At 38.4% G+C, this 13,205-nt stretch overlaps 1 protein-coding gene across 1 annotated transcript in view; it reads left to right on the top strand.

The window, feature by feature from the left end:
- The window catches only part of PPARG (peroxisome proliferator activated receptor gamma), a 57,419-nt gene extending 46,608 nt beyond the window's left edge, over positions 1–10,811 (top strand). The window contains exons 6-7 of the mRNA XM_084269470.1: positions 2,804–3,254; positions 10,405–10,811. Of these exons, the coding sequence (XP_084125596.1) occupies positions 2,804–3,254; positions 10,405–10,652 (699 nt within the window). The 3' untranslated portion in view covers positions 10,653–10,811. The remainder of the gene's footprint in view (positions 1–2,803; positions 3,255–10,404) is intronic.
- Positions 10,812–13,205: the final 2,394 nt, after the last annotated feature.

The raw sequence follows: 13,205 nt of genomic DNA, 5'->3' as shown, positions 1-13,205 counted from the left end.
TTTTGCATGTGCATTCTTAATAACTGTGTGCCTGCATTAGGAAACAGAATAATTATATCTGGTGTTTACTCTTCTTCAACCTAAAAATGTCACCAGGAGGCCTGCTCCTTTTTTCTGCAGCTGCCCTCTGGGAACACTCTGGAAGGTGGCAGGGTTACGTACGGTGGTCTCATCTTCTTTTTTTCCAGATCTGTGTTTAGAAATCTAGGAAGTTTGTTTCTGAGGCCCCAAGTGCATCCACACATCCTACTTTTGTTCTGTGAAGTTGTTGTTGTAGAAATAACTGGCATGTGGTTGGCTGCTCTCTGGGCCGGGTACTTGACTTGGTGATGTCTGAAAGTTTCACTAATGCAGTACTTGGGCAGTAAATACATAGTGTGGCATTAATGAGGTTCTACCTTGTTACTGAAAGTTTTAAAACTTCCCCAGATTAGAATATAGCAATAAAAAAATAGATGTAGATTTCAGCTTTTCATTGCAGTAGATTTTCAAGTCTTTTAAAAGGAAGAATGCTGAGAGTCTCACTCAGGATTTAATGACTACAACTTTGAAGTTATTTGAAGCATAATGGACTTGGTGCTCCATCAAACAGTTCACCATGGGCAGAGTTATTTTTTAATTGCTATATCCTCTCCCTTAATTGAAAATTATTGGATGTGCTAAGTGAGTGAGTCAAAACTGAAATGATTAACTCATCCTCTTCTGAGATACATGGGGCTTGTTTCACTTAATGTTCCACTCACAAAGTTCATCTGAATCTTTACATTAAAAATTTCTTCAGCTATTTTGAACTTTTTCTTAATTTTCATTTTCTAATGTCAGTAGGCTGATGGCATAGTGTAGTCTTTCTAAAGGACACGTACGTGCACAGAATAGATGACTTTTTCTTCTACTTGGTGCTCCAACTTAAGATTTTCTAGTAACACAAGAAAGGAATGACCTACTAGTATTAAAACATGCATTTTAAGTCTCCTCTGCCATCTTGTCATTCCACCGTTTTGCATGTGCATGCACATACATATATACAGATACATAAAAAATGGGGGGGGTTGCTGCCAAAATAGCATTCCAGCTTGAAAAATACCTTATCCTCCTGTCTTTTCTCAGTTTCACACTGAAATCCCACAAGTGGTAAAACAGCATCACACCTCATAGCCCCTTTAACTGAATCTCATGGTCTGGAGCTCCATTTGCCTGCAGTTATGGTGAAAGTGACAGCAGGAGTTTCACTGGCTTCACTGATTTCACAAAACCATTGAGAAAGCTGGATTCCTCTTGTGTGGATACTGTTTGGTTCACAGATAGGGCTCTGCTTCCCAAGCAGCTGTATCAGTTAAAGGCAGAACTCTCAGCTGTCAGCACTCCGCCTGCCTGGCGATAGTGGGTCGGAGCTTTCTGTTTGACTCAGCCTGAGACTGGTGACCCAAGGCTTTCACAATCTCCATCTGCAGGACTAGGGGAGGTGGAAGTAGGAACTGGTGATAAGCATCTGTGGGCAATATCCTCTGCAGAAGGCACAGCCAGTCTCCTTAAGGAAAGTAGCTATTTCCAATTTAACAATTTAGCACTGAATATACTTCAAAGTTGGTTTAATTAAGTAATTATTTTATTTTAGGAGTTTCCAGAAGCTGGTTCTCTGGGAGAGGACTGCTGACTGCATGTAGGAAGGCCTAGGTTACTTTTGAATCTGTTCTGCAGCTTACAGTGAATATAATGAGCACCTGTATGAATAAGGCTTTAGAACTTGTAGCCATAAGAGATCTTAAACAGAAAAATACAATTCTCTAGCCCAATTGTTGGTATATACTTACTTGTATTTTAATTAATCAAGTATGTTACCAAACCTAGTAATATTGATAGATATTTGTTCAGTGCAGGAATGAACTAGTCACTTATCCTCTAAGGAAATGATTCTTCAGATACATTAAAGAAATTAAACTACAACTTTAAATCTAGGAGCTTCTTCAACATATTCTGAAACAGGTTTTTTCCAACCAAATGAAAACCTTTTCCTGGCATTATTTTTCTTAATCTGCTTTGAAAATTGATTTATTCCAGTTGAGTTTATTTCACAGTCACACCCATTCTTGTGTTCTGAATCGTGCTGCTGTAGTTTACATCCTGTTATTTGTGTTTTCTTTCCCATTGACAAGTTCAGGTTAAATATATCTTAAAGAATTAACAAAAGGTTTAACTTACCAGGTAATCAATACCATAAAGTTGATACCACTCACAGCACTTCCTAGAAGCAGAGAACATGGCAGTATGTGAAGTAATCAAAACGTGAATATACTCTTTCTGTAAAAAAATTGTATCATCAGAAGTTCAACCATGTTGCTGTCCGCTCACTAGATTCTGTTTTATAGAAGCCAGTAAAATTCAGGTGAAAGGAGTAACAGCTTCATCTTTTGTTGATAACCATTCCAAACTTGGAATTCTGATATTACAGAACTTTTGCAAAACAAACCAAAAACAACCAAAAAAGGCAAACCCCATGGATATTTTAAAATAGTGTTCCTTACTTTTTGTAATAATTAGGAGAGGGAGGTATCAGCCAAAGTCCTATTTTTAGAATAGAAATTCATGGAACTTGTGAGAAGTCCTTAGGAACTACTTGTCCTTTCTGTAAATAATTTTAACTTTGTGAGGATATTTGCCTTAAAAGGTTTATGAAGATTTAACCCTTTTGGGTCAACTACCCTTGATACATTCCTCAAGGGTTTTCTGCTGAGTTATACCTCAGTAGTCATACATTTGTGGAAAGGACTTTTGAAATTAAATTGTCTTTTCCTTTTATTTTCAGCCATTCGTTATATATGACATGAACTCTTTAATGATGGGAGAAGATCAGATCAAGTGCAAGCATGTGTCGCCGCTGCAGGAGGAGAACAAAGAGGTAGCGATTCGCATTTTCCAGAGATGCCAGTTTCGCTCCGTGGAGGCGGTGCAGGAGATTACGGAATTTGCCAAGAACATTCCAGGTTTTGTGAATCTTGACCTGAATGATCAAGTAACTCTCCTGAAATACGGGGTCCATGAGATCATATATACTCTCCTGGCTTCGCTGATGAATAAAGATGGAGTTCTTATATCTGATGGACAGGGATTCATGACACGGGAGTTTCTGAAGAGCCTGAGAAAACCTTTTTGTGACTTTATGGAGCCCAAGTTTGAGTTTGCTGTGAAGTTCAATGCACTGGAATTAGATGACAGTGACCTGGCAATATTTATAGCTGTCATTATACTAAGTGGAGGTAAGTGCTGTTTTATTTAATATGATATTTTGTAGATTGGAATTGACAATTCCAGTTGGAACAGGAAGGTGCTTGGCTCTACAGGATGGAAGTGAGTTTATTTATGTGCACTTTTTTTGTTAGTTTTCAGCTTTCTAGATGTTGTTTGCTTTTTTTCAGTTTCAGACAGAAACTGAAAATGTAAATGACCTGATATTAATGATGGGGCTGGAATTGCCTGCTGAATCAGCAGTTCATTTAGTAAACAAAATCAGGACTATACTTCTAAAAACAGGAAGGGTGGAATTTCACTGGCAAGAGCTTCTAGAAGTTAAATTTCTGCATGAGGATTTTTTAAACCTGCAGTTAGATTGTGTGGCTTGTTAATTGGACATAACTAGCTTTCAGCCCATAACGATTTCAAAGTATAGGTGGCATTTGGCTTGAGGATTTTATAGCAGGGTTTTATTATTGTTGTTGCTTTTTCATTCAAGCATGGTTTTGTTTACCTTTTAAAGCAGGGTGGGGTGGAGGCAGGGGAAGAGAATGCATTTCCCAGGAAAACAACTGTCTCCCATTGCTTGAGAAAAACAAGCATTGTGTGTCTACCCCGTTCAGGTTTCCTCAGCTGCTCTGTTTGTATCAGCGTTTATGCGTTGTGCTTTGAGCAGAGCATGAGTCTGAAGCTCAGGGAGCATTTGAGGTGCATCCTACCACTTTGTTAAAAGAGACACTGAATTTTCAGCTTTTTGAAGAGAGTCAGTATGTTCTATCTGGTTCCGAGGTGGTGTAACTTTTATACTTGTGAACCAGTAACTACTACCCAGATGTAGTTCCCTTAGAAACCCTTCCACCAGGAATCTGAGATACCAGGTATGGACTTCAGGCCAGGCTGAAAGCCTTTGACCGGTACTATCAAGTTAGAGATGTCGCACAAAGAAAATTTTGCCCAATTGATTTGTGTGTGTTTTGGCTTAGAACAGTACTGCAGATCTCAATGGGAGGAATGTGCTGAACAGTCTGAATTCAGATCCTCCACAGAGCAATGCAGAGTATTTTGTTATTAAATTATGTTTAGGCAATCAAACACAACCACCACATGCTATTGTTCTGAAAGCAAACATTCCATTGAGAGTGCATTGTTACATACAGCTTCATTGAAGTTCACATACAATTACTCCTGGCATTGTGTTTCATTCAGTAAAAATGTCATATCGCAATATGGTTTATTGGACCAACTAAATCCACTTCAAACAAGTACAGTTCCCAGAAGATATTTTCTTGTGCAGACCTTTGAATACAATGATTCCTGAGGACTCTGAATTAATTCAGGAAGAGAAAATATGTTACTCGTATATTTTTGGTTGGCTTTGATGGAGGAAGAGAAATTATAGAAGCCTATTAAGGCACAACATAAAACATGCCAATATTTTGCATTTTCTAATATAATGAAATTTGACAGATGAGAAACAGGCCTCTCAAAATCCCCTCCTAATTGAAAAAAGAGAACTTGCAATCTGCAAAGCTAGGTCTGCTATGCTTCAGTGATGTTTGGTTTACATTAGAGGAAATAGGTATGATGTAACTGATCTTACATGTTAGATCTCGGGAGGACAGTGACCCACAGGAAGAAAATTGACTATGCTGAACCAGATTTATTAATAAGCCTTTTTTTTTTAAATAATAACTTGTAAACAGAGATCCATAAAAAACTACTTCAATTTTAATAGTTCTTAATGAAGCAAATCCATATAAATATATAAAACCATATAGATCAGTCCTTTCTGGAAGATTCTTTAGTCAGAATTCTTTCCCACCAAAAAAAACCCGCAAACAAAGCAAAACATGATAGTTATTTGTAAAATCTGAATTGATATTTTGAAAACAATTAAGCTTTGCCATCAATTAGACTTTTATCTTGGAATTTACAGTTGAGTATGATAAATATTGAGCTGTAGGTATTCTGTGGGAATACAGTATCTTATATGGTATGGGACTGAAGTCCCGATTCTCAAATGCTCTTGTTCCTGTAAGAGGTAGGTCCTTACAGAGCTGGATTTCTGTAAGACTTATATGAATATCAAACCAGGATGATTTCATTAAAAACAGAATTGCAAAACCAGCTCATATTACCTCAAGGACTTTATTGCTGCAGGAATGCTGTAATGTTTAAGTTGCTTTAAGAAATTCTGTGTACAAATAGCTTAATAGAAAACCAGTTTGTGAAACTGAAAAACATCCCAGCCGAATGCTCTAAGTGACTCTGTCATTGTTGAGCAAAATCACGTTAGTTCTGCTGGCTCTTATGCAGCTCTGAAAAGCAGAAAAAAGGGAAGAAGAAAGATAATTCCAGCTGGAACATTACATGTAGAAAGCTTTTTATTGTGAAGTATGTGTTTGGAATTTGCCACATATCCTATAAAAGAGTTCGGCCTTTTGATATCGAAACAGTTGCTTTTGTGTGATATGTAAAAAGCAAAATGCCTTTATAACAGACATAAGAAGCTGACAAATTAACTAGAATAGCAACAAACTGAAAGTACTCCCACTTCCATGGTCAATCGTTTTGTCGTCTCTGAGCTGCTTGGTGCAGCCTCACTCTGTCTCAATGATTGCAAGTGTTACTCTGAGCTCACTATTACAGAGCTTCTTCTGAATGATGGTGAAGTGCTGGAAATGGCAAACGAATTCTCCTGTTCTGAATTGAATGCTGATCAGACTGACTGTGTGTGTGTGTGCAGCGGGATATTAATGTGCTTTTACCACAGAAATGCTTTATGCCATTAGCAGCAATGCCAAACTCTCACTACAGCGTTCTTTTTCTTATGGTGATGTTGAAAAATGCGCTTCGGTAAACTGAGATTTGGAAAATGTTTTTCAAGGAGATGTTCTTCCTCCCTGTTGTGTTCCTCTGTGCCACTGAGGCATATCCTCAGCCACTCGAGTCCCACGTATACCTGTTAAAGAACTCAAAGCATCTTAAAAAATACCACACCTGAGCTGAAAATGAAATCTATCGTAAGAAGGAGGTTTAAGGAGAACAAGGTGGATGTCTGTATTTGGGCAGGAAAGATAATAGTCCAAGCCTAATTGGGATAATCCACATCTATAAACAGAGCAAAGTCACTCAAGCAGGCTGTTGTCAAATAAAGACAAAGCTCAAAAGGTAATTTTGTAGCATGTTTACATATCATGGATGGATTTGAACTTTGTTATGTTACCTTCTGCAGTGTTTAGGGCAAGTGGTGTTTGGGAATTGTGGCAGGGTAGACCTGTAAAGACCCAGAATCTTGTAATCAACATTGTCAGACTAGTATTTGAATTCAGAAACGTTGCTACGTTCACCCTCTCTGTTTTCTGAGCCTGAGCGGTGAAGCACTGCTGCCTCTTTAAACACTACATTCAACACTTTTGCTGCAATTTAAGATCAGCAAAATTTGAAGATTTATCACTGAATTGTACAAGAAATAGTTCATATTTGACTGCTACACAAATCCTGCTGCAGCAGACCTGTTAGAACAAAGAAATGGATCCTAATCAGACCAAGAACTGCAGATAAACACTGTGGGCTTTGGATCAGAATCCTGGTGACTGCAATACATGTGACAATCTCAGAAGAAAAACCTCAAACAGCTGAGTCATATCTGCCTCAGCAAAAGTAGTAGCACAGTTGTTCAGTCAGCCATATCTTTGCCTGTTTTATCATATTAAGATTTTAGAATGTTTATTTAATGCAAAATGCTCCTAATCAAAGCCATTTAAAACATAAAGGTTCAGGGAAAGGCATGATGAAATTGCAGACAGCAATTCCATGTGTGAAGAACAGAAAAAAAATGTAATTGTTGTTAGGAACATGAAAGAAGTATCCAAATCTGTAAGTAAATAACCAAACACAGTATTTCTCCCTGAGATAGCAGAGCACACCAGTTTACACAAAGTCCTACTGTTGACACTCAAACCTAAGGGGCTTTCCCAGTCAGGGTGAACATTTTCAGCTTCCTGCAGAATTTTCAAACCAAACAAAACAGCACTATGACAATGAATGAAAACCCAAAGAAAAACTCCATAAAGAAAAGTAATGATAAAAAGAACAATGTGGTACTCCATTGTCACAGTCTGAATGGAAAAAAGGCAGGTCACAAATAGCACATAAAGCTGAACTCCAGTCAACAACCTTCTGTATCAGAGAGGTTTACAAGTGGTGTCCGATTCACTTTTAGCTATTGCTCACCTTTTTCACTTCAGCTCTTTCCTTTGGCCTTCTGTAACCTAATTTCATTGAGTCATAAGAATGTCCTGCAACAGCTCATTTGGTTTAGTCTTTCACTTCCCTCATCAGTTCCCTTTGCAGATTTCTCTGTGAGCTTTCAGCCAGCCATTCTCTCTTACACAGCCTTTTCAAAGGCCTCCACCCCAGTGCCACAGCTAGTTTACTCCCGTTTCTTTCTGTTCTCTATCTAAATTTTTCTCCAGACTTACTGTAATTATTTTCTTTATATTTTTTTCTATGAGCCATGACTCTGGAGCTTCATACTGCACAAAATACATCTTTTAGTACAGTAATCCAGTGAGTGTGGAGCATATACATTTGCAAGCATCTTAACAGCTCAAAATATACCATGATACCTGTATGTTACAGCTTTTGCCTCTTCTTTTTTTTTTCCTTACTGGTTTAGATAACTTTCTTGGAACAGAAACAGCATTTTCCTCTGTAAGAAATATTTACTGAGAAAGTATAGCAAACTGTCAACACCCAAAAAATAATGTCCATATCCTGAAGTTCTCATTCATGAAAAATCTCTCTTGCCTTCAATGGGAATTTTCCTTCCTCTTGAACCAGCTTATTTAAAAATAACATCTGATGATCTCCTAGGCTTTTGTCGTAGTCATCTTTTCTGACTCTGGTTCCACTGGGTCATTATAAAACCATTAGACTGGGTTTTCAAAGGACCTTTAGGTACTTCAGTCTCATTGAACTTAAGTTGACCTCGGGCACCCAAGTTTGGGGGTCTCCTTGGCAAGTTCCAGACCCAGTACTGATCTCCTGGGTTTGCCTCCTGGACACTGAAGTTGTGCAGGGGAGCACAACTGGGCTCCGTTTCTGTAAAACTCACACCCTAAAAATTCCCACCATAAAAAAGAAGCAGGGGGAAAATGGAGATTAATCTCAGAGGAAATCAAGGCCACAGTCTTTGTGCATTTTGATTTTTTATATCACTGCACACTGAGTCATACCCAGCTAGTTCAGAGTTCATCTGCAACACAGAAGTTAAATTTAAAGCTAATGCAACCCAAAGCCAAGATTATTAGCAGCTTTGAACTACTGAAATTTGGGAAGTTTCTGAAAGATATAAAGAAGGCAGAGTTTACAGCACATGCAATGCATTTAGGTAATCTAAAAAGAAATAAGAATTATAAAAAAAGTCTCTATGTATCTTTACAAATTTATTTTATAATATTGCCAAAGGAAATTAATAAAAAGGAGCCATTTGTTTGGAGACATTTTCCTGCTTGCAGATACTTACTTACAGACTCTCTGAATCATATTTTATAGTATTATCAGCTGAATGGTGCAAAGAAGTGACAAGCACAGCTTATTAGCATGAAATACCAAATGTCAAGAAGGGCCAAATGGGTCACCTACAGCTGAAAGCAGTCACTTCATAAACCCACCGTCTCACAAATACCAAGCTCCATGTTCAAACTTTCTGTTATTCCTGTTTCTGAACAACTGTCCCCCAACCTTTCCTCTCTGAGAGTTATTAACCTTTCCTAATCAGTGGCCTGCATGTTTTCATGGCTTGTGTATACTCATTTGTTTTCACGCCAAATTTGCCTTTTAGTTTACACTGCAGTGAAGTAAAACCTCAATGTATTTATAAAGGGCTTTGTTTTCTCTCAGCCTTTTTTCTAGTGTGCAACACAAGCCGAGTTAGGAGAACTGAATGCACAGAAAGGTTATGAAGATCACAGGAAATAATAGCCTATTTTGTAAATTTTTAATATAGATCAACCTCTTGTCCTTTCTGAAATAGAAATATTGCCTCAGGAAGGTAATTTAAGGCTAGTTATAGGCACTCCTTTTTATTGATCAAGCTATGAAATTAATTTCATAGCTGCACAGCAAATGTTATTTAAATTATTTACTGTTTTGTTCATTTTATGTGTTCAGATAATCAGGATACATTACCCAGTCTAAGTGGTTTAGCAGTAACAAATTACTGGTGATGATTGTCACATGTGAGCATTTAATAATGTTTAGCAACTTCATTAACTTTCAGGGCTGTATAATCAAATAATTTATTACCTCAAGTTAGAAAACAAATGTTAAAATAACAATTGTAACCACTTAGGAAGGTATCTGGGCACAGACACAAGGAACAGACCAGCTATTATTATGAAAGATAATAGAGGTTAAAAGAGAAAGATTTTCTTCTTGCCAAAGAATAAGCTATGCCAAAGATAAACTTGGACTTTCACAGCTGTGGCAGTGCAAGTAGCTGCTTTGGTTGTAAACATCCATCTCAGATTCCTCCATATGGAGGAGAATGCTCTGTTGGCATGAGCCTAGAAAAGGCATTTTCTGCACAAACCACATCTATCACTCCTCCACTGCCATGAGCTTCTGTAGCTAAGCTGATGAGGTGATGCTAAAAGCATCAGTGAGCCTTATTAATAGCAACTGGAACTTGGGTGTGGAGAAGAACTGAACCTGTGATTGTTAAATCTCCCAGGTTAGTATGACTGCAGAGGATGAATTTATGCCTTTTTTTGTTTTGCATCCACATTTATAATGCTAGCAACTACATGCAAATCCATCCAAGTCTATGTGATTTTCCCCAAGGTGAATTATCTGATACAGTCTGCTTATCCTCAAACTGTCTCTCATCCTTCCTTTCCATAAACACTGCCAGCTTATGTGGAAAATGAATTGTAGACCTGTATAAACCCACACCAGAGCTTGGACTGTTTTTAAGATGAGTTCTGAAACTTCCTTGAGTAGATTCTAGTAAAACCTTACAAATAAATACGTTAGGAAATTGTCAAACAGCTCTCAGGTAGTGCTGTATGTAAATGCTTAGTGTACTAAGAAACCCTTAAGAGCTTAATAGGTAGGATCCAGATTTCCATATACTTCAGAAATTTACAAATTGCCATTTTTTTTTCCTAGATCGCCCAGGTTTGTTAAATGTGAAGCCCATTGAAGATATACAAGACAATCTGTTGCAAGCTTTGGAGCTCCAGCTAAAGCTGAATCATCCAGAATCATCACAGCTGTTTGCAAAGTTGCTTCAGAAAATGACGGACCTCAGACAGATTGTAACGGAACATGTGCAGCTCTTGCAAATAATAAAGAAAACGGAGACAGATATGAGTCTTCATCCACTCCTACAAGAAATCTATAAAGACTTATATTAATGACCATAGTAGTTCTAATCCGCTGACATAATGTATGTTCTTCAGATTGCACTATTTCTTTGAGGGAAAACTTTGCATACCTAAGAAATTACTGTGAAACAGCATTTAAAAAGAGAGAGCTTAGTATAGTAGATCTATTTTATGCATATTGTTTATAAAGACACATTTACAATTTACTTTTAATATTAAAAAATATCTATATCATTAAATTGTTGGCAGTATTTTCAGAATTAATTTTTTAAACTATCTTATTTCTTAAAATTGCTTGTCCAGTATGATTGATGCTTCACTGAAGTTGGTTAGGCATGCAGTTAAATTTTCAACTAAAGAAATAAAAATCTTTCTCCTTCAACATTTCTAGGGAAACGTTTTAAGTATTATGTTTGATTTTGTGCTCCCAAGGCAGCAACCAAATAACACTAACGTTGAATCACGGATTAGTGCAACCTCCTCTGAGAGCTTAAAAGAAATGTCACATCTGACAATACCTGTGCCTACCGTAATGTCATTTTACCCTGACAGAGCTCTGTGAAGATATCTTAGTGTAAGTAAGGATTAGGCCTGTCATTTGTGGGCAAACCCAAGCCCTAGATGCCATTTGAAGACTTAATGAAGTAAGGGATATGCACTGCCTGTCACTCCCGGGGAGCGGAGTCCTTTCGATTGCTGGTGTGACTCAAAGGCAGGTGGAGCAGCAGCCTGTCCCGTGGGGCTGCCCTGGCAAGGCATGTGCCGTGGCGCCGAGTCCTCACGCAGCTCTCAGTCACTGTTGCATCTGTAGTTGGAATAGGTGTGTACAAAGCACTTGCCCCAAGACCTTCCCAAATATTTGACGAACTATCACTGAACAACAGAAATGTCACAGACAATTGGAATAGCACGACTCCTCCTGAATAAAAGCAAGGTTTGAATTAAAACAGAAGCCAGCAATGGAAAGCCTACTGCGTTACTTTGGCTTGGGCTATCACTGTTAATCACTGGAAACAAGAACGCTTTGAGGTATTTGCTGCTGTTAAGGTTGTTAATTTCCTTATATTTGTTGCCCTATAATGTCACCGAAGATTTTCATTGGAAGCTAGGCACAGGAGACTGAACAGGTTCACCAGAAGGTAGATTTAGATACACTAGCTCCCTTTGGTATTCTCACTACAGATGTGATTCCCTTTGACTCACATTTAGCCCGCCTGCATTGGCTGTGAAGGTGACCCTGGTGTGATCCACATGGGTGGACCAGGAGAGGGAATGTTGGGGAAGGAAACACTAATTGTAACATATGGAGAGAAGTAAGGAGCAGGCCTCAATTGAATATCCTGAGTTTCCTCATTGTGTCCACATTTTATTTATGTCACAAAAAGTGTTCCTTAAACTTAGTGAGCCAAGTTCAGCAGAGATACGTGAGTGGACAGTCTAAGTGTGTATATGAGTAGGATAGATTTTGAGGGAGTGTAACTTGGCCTCACTCCCAACACAGACCTTGAAAATCTAAGCTGGTGCAAATTGTGCAATAAAGAGGCTGAGGCAAATATTAAAATAAATCCTTATGCTCATTCATGCCTTTCACACCTGAAAATGTTTCCTACTACTAATTCCAGATAACTTCTGGGCCTGTGGTCAGTAGAAAGCATTATGCCCAGCAGGAAGTTGGGGAACTGGATCATTCAGCCTCAAGGTTGAAAACCCACAGATGAAGTAGCACTGAGATGGAGTCAGTACGAGGCTAACGTGAACTGCTTTGATCTCGCTAAGTTTGCAATGAGATCATTTCAGGTAACTTAGAAGTGATTGCCCTAAAGCAAACAGAGTATTGCATGTTAATGCTCAAGATTGCATGTTTCCTGCACGTGTCAAGATAGGCACATTGTGCGAGTTGAGCATCAGATCCCGACACGCTATTTCTGGTTGTTACAATTCAAGAGAAAATATTCTCTCTCTCCCTGCTTTGTTTTCCACTGGCCACTGGCCACTTGAAACTCTGCCATCTATCACTTAGTGGGAGAACCTCTATTTAATTGCACAGTTCATCCCCCCCCACAGGAGGACATATCAAAGATTAACTGGCACCGAGAGCGACCACAGCTCCAACACTCAATTCCTATAATAGTAACACACAGCACCAGCTATCATTCTGAGCCTGCATTTCTTACACAATCAGTTTTACATTGGCTCCACTAGAAACAAGAGATCAAAATTAGCTTTCTATAAAGGAGGATTCTAGGGCATCGTCTTGTGTAAGTAGTATTAAAATAATTTGAAAAGGACAGTGGAAGAGATGGACTGGCAATGAAATGAAGTTCATGACTTCGTTACAGGGAAGAACTTCTGGGTAACCAAGAAGGACATTAACTCAAAAAGTTTAATTCTATTTCATTGCACATGGTGATATTTTTGAAAGCAGCAGTTCAGCAGTGAGGGTGTTTAAGCCATTCAGTCCCATACAGACATATGCAATCCATACATTTTGAGAGTGGTGGTGCAAGGGTAGTCACAATGGTCTAAGGATAAAAGAGAAGACAGTTTTGCAGGAACAGGTGTTATCCTTTATTAGGATGAAGG

The sequence above is a fragment of the Gallinula chloropus genome (assembly GCF_964237585.1).
Source record: "Gallinula chloropus genome assembly, chromosome: 12".
Lineage (NCBI taxonomy): Eukaryota > Metazoa > Chordata > Aves > Gruiformes > Rallidae > Gallinula > Gallinula chloropus.
The sequence above is the reverse complement of the archived record's forward strand: the minus strand, read 5'-3'. Positions and strand labels throughout refer to the sequence as shown.